At 42.6% G+C, this 16,834-nt stretch overlaps 1 protein-coding gene across 1 annotated transcript in view; it reads right to left on the bottom strand.

Moving 5' to 3' along the window:
- Positions 1-4,436, bottom strand: part of LOC124141426 — a 41,566-nt gene extending 37,130 nt beyond the window's left edge. The window contains exon 1 of the mRNA XM_046509434.2: positions 3,322-4,436. Within this exon, the coding sequence (XP_046365390.2) occupies positions 3,322-3,487 (166 nt within the window). The 5' untranslated portion in view covers positions 3,488-4,436. The remainder of the gene's footprint in view (positions 1-3,321) is intronic.
- Positions 4,437-16,834: the final 12,398 nt, after the last annotated feature.

The raw sequence follows: 16,834 nt of genomic DNA, 5'->3' as shown, positions 1-16,834 counted from the left end.
GCTTAGTGGTTAAAGCTGTTCTCGTCATGATGGGTTCAATTCCCAACATGGTAAAATCTGTTATACGATTGGAATATTTTTGAAAGAGGCGTACAACTCATCTCATTCCCTTAAGTGAATGTTTAAATGTTTTATGACCCAATATCGTGACCATATAACGGCGGCCTTTGAATATTCGAGTCTGGACCAGGCAAACAGGTGGTTGATAGCATGAACAGCCGTCACGCCATTGGTGAGGTGAGGTGAAATGAGGGTTAACGTCGGGTCCAAGATTAGTGCACTTATATAGCGACGCCATGTCGCAGTTTAACATGAATACCCCACTCAGACACAGTATACTGACGCCGAGCCGACCAGCCATTTTAAGCCCCTTTATGCCGAGCAGGGTAATAACAAGTACCATCTTTTAACGTCTTTTGGTATGACGCGGCCGGGGATCGAACCCCGGGCCTTCCGCTCTCCGGGCGGACGCTCTACCACTAGACCACGGAGGCGGTCCACACCATTGGTACTATGACACACAATCATAATGACCTGATCCTCAAATTAGTATTTTAATTTGGCCGTGAGGTAGTCTAGTGATGAAAGTGTTCGCTCGTTACGCCCATGGCCCGAGGTCAGGGACAATCAGTGAAGACAATTGGTTGTGCTGCCCGCCGTGATATTCCTGGAATGTTGCTAATATATACTGCGGCGTATAACCCTGCCCACTCACTCAATCACTCACTCACTCACCAGTAAAAAATACTTTTGTAATAAACTAAAAAATGCTGAGTGTAGCATAAGATGCAGTTTAACCGACACGACCCACGTGAATGGGAGGTCAGACACAAAACCAGACACTCAGACCGAAAAAAAGAAGATGAGATATCTCACCCCGAGACACACACTACGCACGTGTACATACATACTTTTTTATGTTTAATTTCATGTTTAGCCAGTTCCCGTGTTATCAACACGTGTGCTTCTTGTTATGTCGTCACGGTGTACGGCGCCATAGGTTGCTCATTACCCCTAGATCTCATCGTGAAGCGTTCACCAGGTCAAGGCCATTTATTAATAATATCACTATGACTGACATCCCTCATGAATTAATGCATGTGACCTATATTTCACATTTCAGTGCCGCTATAGAAATCTACATATATTCTGACTTTCATAAATGCATTTTTCGTAATTATTATGTGCAATGACGTTAGATATTGTTTTTACGTGTAGTGACGTAAGTTACTGTGTTTACGTGGAATAACGTTAGTTACTGTATTTACGGGGAATAACATTAGTTACTGTGTTTACGTGGAATAACGTTAGTTACTGTTTACGTGTAACAACGTTAGTAACTGTTTACGTGGAATAACGTCAGTTACTGTGTTTACATAGAACAACGTTAGTTACTGTGTTTACGTGGAATAACGTTAGTTACTGTGTTTACGTGGAATAACGTCAGTTACTGTGTTTACATGGAACAACGTTAGTTACTGTGTTTACGTGGAATAACGTTAGTTATTATTTACTTGGAATAACGTTAGTTACTGTGTTTACGTGTAACAACGTTACTTACTGTTTACGTGGAATAACATTAGTTACTGTTTACATGGGATAAGGTTAGTTACTGTTTACGTGGAATAACGTTGGTTACTATGTTTACGTGTAACAACGTTAGTTACTCTTTACGTGGAATAACGTGAGTTACTGTGTTTACGTGGAATAACGTTGGTTACTGTGTTTACGTGGAACAACGTTAGTTAATATTTACGGGGAATAACGTCAGGTTACTGTGTTGACGTGTAATGACGTTAGAGCTGCGTAATATACTTAACCAGCTATGGTGCTTCATATAATGTGATCTGAAATTGTTCGAGAGACATCTCAACACGTATAAGTGCTTTGTGACAGACCCTGGCCCACTTATCAGACCATTTTTCTGAGGAAATATTGAATTGGGGATTCCGAGACTTATAGATCCTCAGTACGTCACACAAGTCGTAAGACAAGAATATAATAAGGATCGGTCGGTGCATGCGACCTGGCTGGTTGTGTGCCATCGTACTCTGGCGTACTCGTACATTTCCTGTCACTTACAAAAAATATATAGTTACCGATTTTAATATTTCGGACAGCGAATAATAATGTGCCCATTTAAACCGGCCGATGGCGAGGGTTACTGAGACAAGATCGTGTCTGTGCACCATGCAATTCATCTTCTGTTGGAGACGAGTTTCACCATCTTTTGAGGAGTGAAGCCCTTCTCAAACAACGACTTCTTAATATCCCAAAGAATTGCTTTGTTATATCTGGCCAAATATGTGTACACGACGAAAAACGTTATCACGTCAAAAAATATACTCATTTTTAAACATCTCTCCAGATTAATTGTACATTGAACACATATTAAATCACGTATGAAGGCATGATACATTCTACTCCTGTACCACCGTTGGTGATGTTTCAGAGAAAACTAGATACGCTGACGACGTGGATCGTTGTTCATGCCAGTTGACAGGAGCGCTTCCTCGTCGTCTAGAAACATTGCATCTACGTTGAGCAAGGGACGTTAACCGTTATCTCTTTGACTTGCAGGTTTACCATTTCGTTTGAGTGAGTGAGTGAGTATGGTTTTACGTCGCTTTTAGCAATATCCCAGCAATCTCACGGCGGGGGACACCAGAAATGAGCCTCACACATTGTACCAATGCCAGGAATCGAACCCGGTTCTTCGGCGTGACGAGCGAACGCTTTAACCACTAGGCTACCCGACCGCCCCCATTTCGTTTGAGATAATCGGAGTCGACTGTGTTATTCAAGTACACATGCACATTTAGAAACCCTGCCAAGCGAAGAAAATTATACAGAATATAGAGGCGTTTATAATTGTAGATTTAAAGTTTCCTTTTATGATTTAAATAAGTGCACATTTGACTCAATAGCTTTTTCAAAACACACCCCAAACATATTTTCAAACATTATATAATTGATATGTTCAAGCAGCTCGGAAAAGGTACTTCAAAGGTTTGCCACTTCAAAAACAACATTAAACCATTACTGCGTGCAACGTTATGCAATCAAACACAACGCTCTACAGGACCCCGGACCGAGGGCAACGTGCACAACACTCGCAATATACACAACACAACACTCGCAACATACACAACACAACACTCGCAACATACACAGTACTCCCAACATGCAAAACACAACACCTGCAACAGACACTGTACTCGCAACATACACAACACAATACTCGCAACAGACACTGTACTCGCAACATGTACAAGAATCTCGCAATATGCACAACAGTTCCGCAATAAGCACAACACTCACGTTTGTTCACCTCCCATGGCTCCCAGAATTCAGCTCTTCGCTTAGACACGTGAACCACGATTCGTGCAGTGGGTAGTCTGTTTGTGGTAAAGGTTGCACAACCCGTGAGAAGAATCACAACAAGGCTCACCAGCCGAACACAGCTGACATCCCTTGAAGACGCCATGTCTCTCTAGATGATGTTTCAGTGGGTGTTTGCGAGTAAAAATATCAGTATCCCACTACTCTCGCTCAGTTCCAGCATCTAACAACACATTCTGGCTACTGTTCAGGTATGATGATGCTTCCCATCACATCAATGAGGAGTTTGAATACTTGGAAAATGTGGCGTTAAATTCTACAGGGGCTAATTTCCATAGGAATGTAGCACACGTCTTTAAAAACAACGACTATGAAGCGTACCCTCCAATCTGACGTCGTTATATTCACCCCGCCTTCACGTTCAATTCCTTGACAGCATACCTCTCAAATTAAACCAACACCCTCCAATAGCTCGATTCACGGTTTCAGAACATCCACAGCATACCATCTTCTATATGTACTCCTCGCCTATGTGTAGTACTGTATTCTATCCATCACATTATTGTCTTGTAAAGCTCCCTAGTATTAACTCCAACCAGCGGAGAGCGTATCGTTGACAACATCTTGGCTAGAAAACTCTCGCCAGATTTTCCCAATGACTGGCTTTCTGGGTGCAGCAACTATCACTATGACACTCACCTGTGCTCCAGTAAACACACACCATAGCGTATTGAGATGAAACTACCTTCTACACAGGCCCAGTGTATGGATGACAGCACCCATCTGACTGACTAGATAGGTAGATCATAGATGTTGATTGTTGATGTAATGTAAATATATTATCCAGGTAAAGTTCCTTCGTTCTTAAAGAACACCCTTGATTACTTGATCTTGTTGCTGATGGTGGATGGATGAACGAGATCCGTCTCGTTTAGAGGTCTGTGTTACACTACCTTCCGTATAGGCCGCGACATGCACAGAGATCTTCCCACAACGTGTTCAATGGCTGTGTTTATATATCCCCGCGCTGTTCCATTCATAGCTTCTGAAATCCCAGTTAGTGTAGGTGGTTCCTGGCTCGTTCGATTGGAGACGCGAGTCGGGGGTTAATTAATCATGTTTAAGTTGGTGAGTTGTATTACTCGTTACTCATACTTGAAAAACGTGTAGGTATGTGTGTTAGTCGTGAGACACAATCCATATACAATGTACATCAAGGTTCAGGAACACTGTTAAGGAAATTGAATTTTATAGCTGACGTTTATTGTACAAAGGCTGTATAATTATTCACAGGGGCTTGTAACGCTAAAATTAGACTAACATTTAGTCTCTGAAATCTTTTATTACACAATATCCTTCTTGACTCTAAAAATAAGAAAAAAATCCCTATGCTGATTTGAGGAATAGAGCTAGCTTGAGCTGGCTAGACTTGCTTTTGTTTGCATTTCTAGATTATTTATTTTCATAAAATAAATATATTCCACGGTCATGGTGCAGGACTACGCGAAAATTAGCAGCAATATATATACGATTACTAACGGGGTCATAGTACTACATAAAAGGATCCCTTTTTGAAACCGTTTATATCTTGCTGGTATATTTTGCTTTACAAGCTCCTGTGTTAGTATTGAGGCTGGGTTCGAACCTAATTATAGATTCTGCTTAGTTACATGATTAATATGTTATCTTATGATAAACATGTTTTTAAAATTGTTTTAATGACACGTGGGTATATATTATTATAGAATTAGTTTAAAAATCGTTGATACGCACATGCTGTATTTCCTGCCTGTAAGTTAACCATGGTATCGTATCAACTACCCGAATAAGTTACAATGTCGACTGTCACGGCAATAACAGTAATATGACGTCACTCTCAAGTTAGTATTAGATTGACGTCACTGGCGATAATCGGTCATATTGTTTTTTTCCCGTGGACACAGGTAGGTCACAGGCCGAACATTCCTCGAAGGTAACTGACCGACAGCATCACTTGCTGGACATATTTAAATCATTCACCTAGTTCACTGGCATAGTGGTTGAACATGCTGTTGCCGTAAAGCGAACAAGACGGATCGAGTTTCAACTTTTAATGATGTAATATGGCCATGCTGAGGCGGAACGAGTTCAGGGTGTGTGGGTAGCTGTGGGTGGGGGTGGGTAGGAGTGGGTGGGGAGGTGTGAATTGGGGTGGATGGGTCCAGGGAGTCCTTTTGTATAAAGTATTATACATCTGTCAAAATAGTATATGGAATTTAAACCTTAAATTTGCTTGTTGTTTTTTTGTTTACGCCGCACTCCGCAATGTTCTAGCTATATATAACGGCGGATATATAACGGCGGTCTGTAAATAAACGAGTCACGACCAGACAGTCCGGTGACTGACACCCTGAGCATTGATTCACGCATAGTTTGGTTGGTTGGTTGGTTTGTTGTTTTACGCCGCACTCAGCAATATTCCAGCTATATGACGGCGGTCTGTAAATAATCGAGTCTGGACCAGACAATCCAGTGATTGATATCATGAGCATCGAACCACACAATTGGGATCGATGACATGCATCAACCAAGTCAGCAAGCCTGACCACCCGATCCCGTTAGTCGCCTTTAACGACAAACCGAGTCGCCTTTTACGGCCAGAATGGGTTGCTGAAGACCTATTCTACCCCGGAATCTTCACGGGTCTCCACGCATAGGATACAATGACGTGTTAAACCAGGGTACCGAGCTTGAGCACCCGGCCCATTTAATCGCCAAGGTTACTTTGGGACCTACATTAACCCGAAGAATGTATATTTTACGCAGTCAGCAATATTCCAGCTATTATTTTAACAAGACCTGGGCCCCGCCTAACAAAGCGATCGTAGCGCTTCGACAGTCGTAAGTATGTTACAGCATGGGAGTTACGATAGTCTTAGCGCTACGATCGCTTTGAGGAACAGGGCCCTGGCCAGCTGGACAAAAGGCTGATAGCATGAACAAATATCCACGACATCGGGAACTGCAATCAACCATGTCACCATATTCTCATTAGTCGGGTCTTTCGCGAAGCTGAACTTATTGTGGACTGATTCTGGCCCGAAATCCACAAAGGAAACATACATCAATACAGGAGAGCAGATAGACTGATAGATTGAAAGATGTCGATAGATAGACAGTTAAAGGGAGGAGGCAAGGAGGACTACCAATTGAATAGTGTGTGCGGGCAATATGTATTACCAGATTGTATATGTCGTAACACAGTTAAAGAATCCCACCTGTTTGTCTTCCAATTTCAAATATATCAAGACTAGTTGACAAAAGGCTCGCAGAGGATATATTTACTTTTATGGACGAGCTTCATATATTTGAGCTTGAGCGCCACTTTCCCGAGGCAAGGGAGTTAAATGACTATAAAAGTCCAGCTTTTGCCCTTGCCGAACAAGGCTGGATGGAAATCTAGAGTCGATTTTGGCTGGACTATCGAGTCTATTTATAGTCCAATCCAATATAAACAGCAGGCCGAATGCCGTGGAGATTTCGTTCGATTGCAGGATTTGCATAGCATGGGTAGCGTCAACTGGGCTTCGACAGATAAATTCCATTATTTTTATGTTTTAATCAAGGAGAGGTAGGACCCGTTATATTTCACTATAGATCTTGATTATCGATGAGATCGTCTTGACTGGGCGCCGCCATTTAGTTTGAAGCAAATGCAAACGATATGAAGGGTGGAATCTGATTGGTCAGAAGCAGGGACATAGAAGGGACATAACTCGTTATAGCCTTTGGGGTGCTACGATCGAGTTACGAAATTCCAGCCAAGTTCAGGAAGGGTTGAAACTGGACTTTTAAAGCCAGTTAACTCCCTTGCCTTGGGAGTGAATGAGTATGGTTTTACGCCGTGTTTAGCAATATTCCAGCAATATCACGGCAGGGGCACGGCAGTCGAACCTGGTTCTTCGGCGTGACGAGCGAACGCTTTAACAACTAGGCTACCCGACCGCCCCATTGCCTTGGAAAGATGCCAGAGTAAGCGTCTATATATTACCCAAAATGATTCTTCCGCCTTTTTCAGTTTTTTAATAGTAATTACGAATGTTTTGAGTGTAAATAGTACAGATAACCAGATTCAGTGGCAGAAACATTAGTGATGTCATGTGATCGTGACGTCATAACCCATGACGTCACAATGGTCTCAAAGCATAGACATAGACATGTTTCGTGGAAGCCAGTTTGGAACGATACAGACACATGAAACCTTTAAACGCTGCAAACCTCCGTCTAGGAACGCAAACATTGACCCTCCCTGACCCCGTGTCAACAGTTGCGTGAACTCCCGGCATTCCCGCAATTATAGCTGCCACCTGTTCTAAATGTTAACAGTCTGGGAGTGGACGGGGACGCTGCTTCAGAGTGGGGTCATAGGTGCAGCTGGTCGCCCCTGGAATGTAAAGTGACGTTTTATTGCTGCTTGGAATGACGAAGTACTGTATGGCAGGCTGATAAGTGTTTCAAAATTACATTGAATGGTAAATAATTACATAATCGTTAAAATCAAAATATGATATGATCGCAAATTTGGTAAACCATCGTATTATGGTAATTATTAATTAAAGAGTGGAATTTGTGTTTCACGATGGACATGTTAGAAGAGCCACTTCTCACGATGGTATGGTGTGAACATGTTTTAAAGGGCCTTGGGTAGCTTGATGGTTAAGTGTTGATTCGTCACACGAAGACCTAGGTTCGAATCCTCATTGGTACAATGTGTGAAGCCACTTCTTGGTGTCTCCCGCTATGGTATGGCTAGAACATTACTAAAACCAGAAAGCCGTTTAAACCGATACTGACTCCCACTGCTAACATGCTGATAAGTCTGTGAACAAGTCATCACGATTTGTTAAAAGCCCCGTCATCTAGGTTTATGTTGACGACGTCAGCACTGAAGTCCAGTCATAATTAATGAATCCGGACAACCCAATTATTATTTCACAAAATCAATCTTCAGTGTGTCCTGGTTGTCTAAAAAAAACAAGCTTTGGGAAATCAGTTTTTGAGGGTCTCAAAAAAGGTCCCTAAGCTTTGTTTTCAGCAAACTATACGAAAGCAGTTGTGGGAAGATAGTACCGTTGCCAAGTAAACAAACAGCCGTCAACTGTTAAATTCAAGATGGCCGACCTTGACTATACGATATGATTAATAAAAATATTTTGTATCTTATCAAAGTAGGATTCCTAAGAAATGAAAATACAGACTAGAATGAAGACTCCAAACAATATTTTTACATGATCTATGTAGCCATGACAAATGCATTCCTGCTGAAATTTGTCTGAAAAAACAACAACAGACCCTACCCCCAGAACCATCCAAATAAAACATATTTCCCCGACCTTTATTTTCTTTGGGTTTTTATGGCGACCAAGAACACCCTTCTGGTGAGTGTAAACACAAATGTGTCCTGTTATCAGAAATGTCCGGGTCTACAGCAATTTCTACTGGACTACAGGGTCAATCCAGCGTTACTAATGTAGTTTTAGTGTACAACTCTGGGATGAATTATACATAGCGTTTTCACTGAACACTCCCAGGGCCAGAGGAGTGTAGCAGGGCTAGGGGAGAGTAGCAGGGCCAGGGGTGTGGAGATACAGCGCCCCACACGGAGAATGCCCACGTCACCTCACCAGGCCACGCGTCACAGCCAACATAATTACTCGTACTCCTAAACTCTTTGTCAAATCCAACGTTAATGCGAGTCAAGAGGATACTTGTCGTGTTGCTAGATCAGCATTGTAGTATAGAGACAGAGACATTTTACGATGACAAACAATCGAGAATTTGATGGATATATCGAATGAGGGAGTGAGTGAGGTTAATACGCCGCTTAGCTAATCTTGTAATATCTCGACACCAAGGATGGCCTACACACGTTGTGGGGGTGTGACGAGATGGTGTTTTAAAGATAGTCATCGAATCATGCTTAACGACTGGAAGACATACGTAACACGTGGCCTAAATACGTCACAATGGAAATTCCTTTCGGTAGACGTCATTGGTACAATATCGGGATTAAACTTATTTCGTGAATACAATACAAACAAATTATTAAAATAAAGACTTTTTGTTACTTGAAACCTACCCCCCAATTAAGTAGGTTAATGAAATGACCGCTCAGGCACTACCTTTAACCACTAGGCTAGTGCAACCGCAGTTTGAAAACGTACAAATTCGTATCTCTCACGAAACATCGAGTCTGAGGTAAGGACAAATGCCATCTGATATCACACAAAGGTAAATTTATGTTGTTCTTGACTGGAGTTCGGGGTCACGGTTGGTAGTTCTGAATGACTGTTAATGTAATAAAATGGGACGTTTTATCTACTTTCACGCGGGTATGTGACGATACATTGCATTCAAAAGAAGATGGCCGAATTATAACGTTCAGCTGACATTGTTCTGCATCGCAAGACCTAACATTTCAAACACTCGTGTTAACAAGGATATATCTCGGTTCACACAGAATGCCGCATCTGTATTCAAATGGTTTCAGATACACTGGTGGCCATATACTTACACGAACACATTGTTATCATCGGATTATTCTACAGGTCTTTCACTAACCTGTTTGACCTTTATTGGCGTCAGTACCAAATGACATTAGGTTTTTGTTCTGGGTTATTAGAGGTTTTCTTGCATAAAGGGGGGCTGGGGTAGGCTGGTCGTTGGAGCGTTCGCTCGTCTCGCCGAAGACAGGGGTTCGATTCTATGCAAATGGCGAAATCCATTCTTGGCGTCCCCGAAGTGAAATTGCTGGAATATTACTGAGAGCGAAGTCAAACCGTACTCACTCCATGCACATAACCGATCACATACATGAATGTAATGGGTTTCTCTGCAGGATAGACCCAACGGATTTGAGGAAGAAACATGGCGTCTATCGCCGATCGAGTCACATCGGCACATTACTGGGACAACTGTTATGGTTATCAAAGTGTTTAAGTGTATAAGTGGTTAAGATAACGAACAACAGTGTCTAACTAGAGCTGAGACCTTTTGCAAGTGTAGGCAACTTTGGAAAAATAGAATGCGAAGCAATGTTAATTAGCAAGGACGCTAACGGGATCCGTGACCAGTTTCTGTATCTGTGATTGTAGACCTCAGCGACTTGGGGTCTTTTCCAGTATTTAGCTGATATACTTGACATTGTTTCAGTTTGTCTCGGTGTGGGACATCTGGCTGCCTTTCGTAACGTTATGACAGGCCAGGAAGACTCCATCTTCCCGACTCCAGGGAGTGAAGCCACTGTAATAGTCTCCACCCTTGCCGAACTTGGCTGGAATTTCTGGGCTCGGTCGTAGCGCCACCACTATTACGGGTTATGTCCCTTCTGTGTCCCTCCTACTGACCAATCAGGTTCCACCTCTCATATCTTTTTTATTTGCTTTAAACAAAATGTCGTCGCCCAGTCCAGACGATCAGATGATAATCAAGATATATATTGTAAAAAACGGGACTCACTTCGCGAAGTGCATCAAATCAGGATTTGAAACACATGCTTTACAAATCCGGCAATCGACAGAAATCTGCACGACAGTTTACGAACCGGATGTCGATTTTTTTGATTGGACTCGTTAGTTCAGCCAAAATATAACTCCATAATTCCTGCCAAGTTCGGCAAGGGTGGTACTGGACTTTTTTTAGACAGTGAACTCTCTTGCCTCGGGAAGATGGGTAGACAAAACATACGTGACGTCTCAGACTAGAGTAGCTTTCCTTTGGCAAAGGACAATTATTCTAGCAGGCGGTATAGCCGCGAAAGGCGATCACTGACATTGAAACATTAGATGTTTAAGCAGTTGTCTCTTTGCGAATATGGTTGTTTCGCCACTGTCTAAAAACTTTGTTTTAGTTTGAACTATACTCAACAACATAAGTTCCTGTGACACCAATATTTAAGTGTATTTTTCAAACAAGTAAAGTTTGGTTTACTGCTACAGAAAAGCTTGCATTCCATGCAAAAGTTTTATGCAAGCCCCATGCATTTCACTACGAGATCATCGGTCCTGTTGTTCTACCGTTTTTGCGTCGTCATGGCCCAGGCATTACCTTTTAACATGACAACGCCCGGCCTCATATTGCTCGACTTGTTCAGGATTCTCTTCACCAAAACAACGTGAATGTCATCCCCTGGCCGGCTCGCTCCCCTGATCTCTCACCAATCAAGCACATGTGGGATGAGATGGATCGACGTCAGCCACGTGTTCCACAGACACTACAGGAACTTCGAAACATGCTCCAGCAGATATGGACAGATATCCCACAGGCCTTTGTGCGACGCCTGGTCCATTCCATGAGAGGAAGATGTGTTGCTTGCATCGCAACCAGAGGTGGACAAACACGCTATTGATATGTAAGTTGACATTTTGGCATGTTCATGGGTTTTTTTAAATGAAATTATGCATTTTCTGAAGTCAGTATGGCAAATTAAACCATTTGAACACTTACAGGAGTCTTTTATCTGTTGCAAACCGAAATTGTTTCATATTTGGAAAAAAACCATAACTTTGCATTAAATCTTATTCAATATCACAGGAACTTTTGTTGTTCAGTATATATTAACTGACTAACTGACCAATCACTGACCTTGTGACGTAACATATTAATACACACACTCCAGGAAAACTTGCAATGTTTAGGTGTCGTTGGTAAGAAACGAGAATACCTTTTTGTCGACGATAGAATTTAAAAATGACATTATATGAGGCTATGACGCTTATGTGTTTTGGGTTGGTAAACACTTTATATACAATGTGTATTCCCTATACAGGACATTTACCATCCCCAAACACACTCGCGTGATAACCTCTCCATACGTGGTGATAAATTAGTGAAGAAATCTTAACTTCAAGAGAAAATCTAAGTAGGACCAATTCCGTGATACAAGATGTTTTACCATGTGTTGATACTGTATTTAGCTTTATTTTTAGCTCATGTCAGAAGATCGCACACTTTAGCCTCAACTATACATGTATATACATTAGTGGTGTTGAAATAAACAAAGCATGATTCTCATTATAAACACATAGATATATTTTTTTTAATTATGCAGATCAAAAGGGCCCTTTTCATGCCTTGCCATTTATATTTTGAATACGTCCTGATCGATGAATGTGATAAAATACGTTTTTATACACTGCTATCTTAAAACTATTTATCTTTTAAATTCCCACTGAAAGCCTGAAAGATATGACACAAAGCTGACCGAGAGGTTCAGCCTGAAATAGACATGGTATGTGTATGGTGTTCACTTCAGTGCCGTCCAACACTGACCAGACCCTCCTTCGGACAGATACTGCCCAGTGGTCATTGTAGGATGTGTGTCAAGTGGGTATGAATGGTGCGGCTCAATAAGCAAGTTCTGAGCAGGGCCTAAATGTTATTAATGGGACATTAAACGTAAATAAAGCTTGTATTTACTCACAGTCTCTGCACGTTGAATCTTTTCATCCAAGGTACACGGGATCCTCACCGGGTTCAGCGTTCGGACATTGACAGAGACTCGAGATATTCGTGGGACCTCAACTCCATAGATATCGAAACAAGATAGTGTTGACGTTATTTAAGGTTTAGTGTATAACTACGCTTGCCATTAACGACATAAAGAAGTTGGATAAATATTTTAATAGTAGGAAAATAACAGCGTGCTTTGTCATTTTTTAAAACCTCCATTTGCTATGAAGATATACTATATATACATGTAAAATATAGGTATTTAGAAGTTGAACATTAAAACTTTTATGGATAAAATATTTTTTATTTTTTGTGACCTGGTTTCAGGGCGACTTATTGACCTGTCACCCGGTCAAGACATGGACCTGAACGTTGATGCCATTTAAAACAATACAGAAGATATTGTCCATAAGGGGTGGTGGCGTAGCCTAGTGGTTAAAGCGTTCCCTCGTCACGCCGAAGGCCTGGGTTCGATTCCCCACATATGAAGAATGTGTGAAATCTATTTTTGGTGTCCGTGGTATTGATATAAGCGGCGTAAAACCATACTCACTCAATCACTATTGTCCTTGACAAATCATATATCATGAAACAGCAACGTCCCTCATTATTTACATTCGACCTGCATCACTTCGGGCTTTCTTCCCACATTAAGCTGACACGCCATGATATAACTGGAATAATGTTAAAAGCGGCGTTAAACCCAACTCACTCACTCACTCACTCATTATTTACATCCAGGCGTTTAGAACTGTGCCTCTTTTAGTATCGTCTTTAGACGTTGCTGATTGAAATATGAACTAATTACTAATATGGATACATTTGATAACCTGACATTCATCAATAAGCAGTAGATATTCAGTTTATATTGTTCACCGATATTTGACTACGTGATCGTGACATTAGGAGGAAGAAGGGATAGGGGGTCGTCTCACATCCATGTGTCATTCCCTTCACTGACATAGTGATGAGAGTCCTTGGTCATGCTTACGCACGCTTCATGTTGTTGACATCGACCAGGGTTTTACCTTCTGTGTGGGGAGATCGGTCGTCTCAGTACTGCCGGAAAGTCCTGCGGTTGATCCTTTACTCATCCTTGATAATTGCATGTCATTAGATTTACTGGGTCACTTCTGATACATTGTAGGGTGGGAAGTTGGTCAGGTGTCTGTAGATGTGGCAGGTGAGAGTGGGCGGTTGGTGGGTGGGTGTTTGCTGGTGGATGGGTGGTTAGTGTGTGGTGAGATGGATAGGTGGGTGGGTGGGAGGATGGTGGATGGGTGAGTAGGAGGTGGATGGGTGAGTAGGAGGTGGATGGGTGAGTATGTGGTGGATGGGTGAGTATGAGGTGGATGGGTGAGTATGTGGTGGTTGGGTGAGTATGTGGTAGATGGGTGAGTATGTGGTGGTTGGGTGAGTATGAGGTGGATGGGTATGTGGTGGATGGGTGAGTATGAGGTGGATGGGTGGGTGGGAGGATGGTGGATGGGTAAGAAGGAGGTGGATGGGTGAGTATGTGGTGGATGGGTGAGTATGAGGTGGATGGGTGAGTATGTGGTGGATGGGTGAGTATGAGGTGGATGGGTGAGTATGAGATTGATGGGTGAGTATGAGGTGGACGGTTTGGTGAGAGGTGGATGGGTGAGTATGAGGTGGATGGGTGAGTATGTGGTGGATGGGTGAGTATGTGGTGAATGGGTGAGTATGTGGTGGATGGGTGAGTATGTGGTGGATGGGTGAGTACGAGGTGGATGGGTGAGTATGTGGTGGATGGGTGAGTATGTGGTGAATGGGTGAGTATGAGGTGGATGGGTGAGTACGTGGTGGATGGGTGAGTATGTGGTAGATGGGTGAGTATGTGATGGATTGGTGAGAGGTTGATGGGTGAGTATGTAGTGGATGGGTAAATATGAGATTGATGGGTGAGCATGAGGTGGATGGGTTGGTGATAGGAGGATGGGTGAGTACGTTGTGGATGGGTGAGTATGTGGTGGATGGGTGAGTATGAAGTGGGTGGGTGAGAGGTGGAGGGGTTGGTGAGAGGTGGATTGGTTGGTGAGAGGTGGATGGGTGAGTATGAGGTGGATGGGTGAGTATGAGGTGGATGGGTTGGTGAGAGGTGGAGGGGTTGGTAAGAGGTGGATTGGTGAGTATGTGATGGATTGGTGAGTATGAGGTGGATGGGTGAGTACAGGAGTACACTGTTATCCATAGGCTTCTTTGCCACCGCACCCCTGTAGTAGTAGAAGTAGCAGTAGTAGTAGTAGTAGCAGCAGCAGCAGTAGTAGTAGTAGCAGCAGCAGCAGAAGTAGTAGTAGTAGTAGCAGCAGCAGTAGTAGTAGCAGTAGTAGTAGTAGTAGCAGCAGCAGCAGCAGCAACAGCAGCAGTAGTAGTAGTAGTAGTAGTAGTAGTAGTAGTAGTAGTAGTAGTAGTAGTAGTAGTTGGATAAAGCGCAAACTTGGTGACAAAGAGTCCCAAGAGTTGCCTCCCTTTCATTTCTCCGTTCTCAATACGAGGCTTGCTTGAGGCTCACATAGAAGGAAGTGCGTAATAGTGAAATCATAGTGATGTCATAGAGGTATATCCACAAAAAAAGTTGAGTAAATTGAGCATATTGTTTCGCTGTGACAAGTCAATAAAATGAGCAGGGGTCAGTGACCTTTGCGATATGGGCACACTTGAGGACGTACAGTGATCAAATACTTGTAGATTGTTGTTTGGCCTTAGGTTGGAAGTGGTGAGCCCAGGTTTCATCCAAAGTCACAAATAGAGAAAGAACATTTCTGGATTAGCTTCAAACAGAGCTAGATTATCAAATGATGTGCCATACGTACTGCATCTCAAGTGTCAGAGTAGTGCTGCAGAAGGTTCTGAGTAATGGGTAAAGATGACAAATGTTTAAGATCGTATCGGCAATCTGTGAGCACTTTATAGAGACATCATCCCTGGGATCATGTACACACAACGCAGCTTCAGACATGTGTTCACCTCGCAATCTCAGAAGAGATGTCGAAAATATCACCAGTAACTAACACTGATAGAACAGGGTTACGTGAAGGTCTAACTCGAAGAGAGAGAGAGAGAGAGAGAGAGAGAGAGAGAGAGCGAGAGAGAGAGAGAGAGAGAGAGAGAGAGAGAGAGAGAGAGAGAGAGAGAGAGAAGGGTTCTATACACACACACACACACACACACACACACACACACACACACACACACACATGGCTGAATAAAGGATAAAGCGACATTTACAATAGCGGAATCTATATTAAAGTTCAAACATATGTGAGGTGTACAATGAGATTTGTTTTCAACGTTTGAATTCGCACCACAAAGCACAAGTGTGTCGTATTTCTACACTACATGAGACATTCCTCAGAGTCCCGGGGAGTTCCGTGTCACCACGGGGTTGGGGGAGGTCACGACGTCACGGGTCATTCTTCCCCGCCCTTAAGGCGGGGAAGTATACGGGAGAGGTTAATTTTGGAGCATGTAAGTCGACATGTTGGTTTCTTTGAAATTTCAAGCCACACAGTTACCGAAACGAAACATACAAATCATGTGAAATGTGCGTGAAATGTTGATGTTTATCTTTCCCAGCAATAAGAGATACTTCAAAATCGTCAAGCAATCACATCACAAACCAAGTTAACCAAACGGAACCGTACACAAGAGTGAGTGAGGTAGTTGGGTTTAACGCCGTCTTGAATAGTATTCCGTGTCAGCTTGAAGTGGGATGAAAGTCTGAAGTGATGCAGCTCTTAGACGTTCACCACTTTGGTGAAACCAACGAGCAAGGGTTTTGTGCGGACCAACAAAATCGGGGCGAACCGAGATTCAAACACACTGTCATAGGTTTCTGGCGTGCCCAAGGGACACAACTCTGCATAGCGAATTGCAGCGCCTTCGGCGACTGGGCCAACCATGCCCCCGTAAACAAGTGTAAGAAACTATTATACAACAAAGATGTTTTAGATGAGATATGTATTGCGGAACATTCCATGAA

This window comes from Haliotis rufescens, unplaced genomic scaffold, assembly GCF_023055435.1.
Source record: "Haliotis rufescens isolate VD_foot unplaced genomic scaffold, xgHalRufe1.0.p SCAF_26, whole genome shotgun sequence".
NCBI classification, from domain to species: domain Eukaryota; kingdom Metazoa; phylum Mollusca; class Gastropoda; order Lepetellida; family Haliotidae; genus Haliotis; species Haliotis rufescens.
This window is presented reverse-complemented; position numbering and strand designations above follow the sequence as displayed.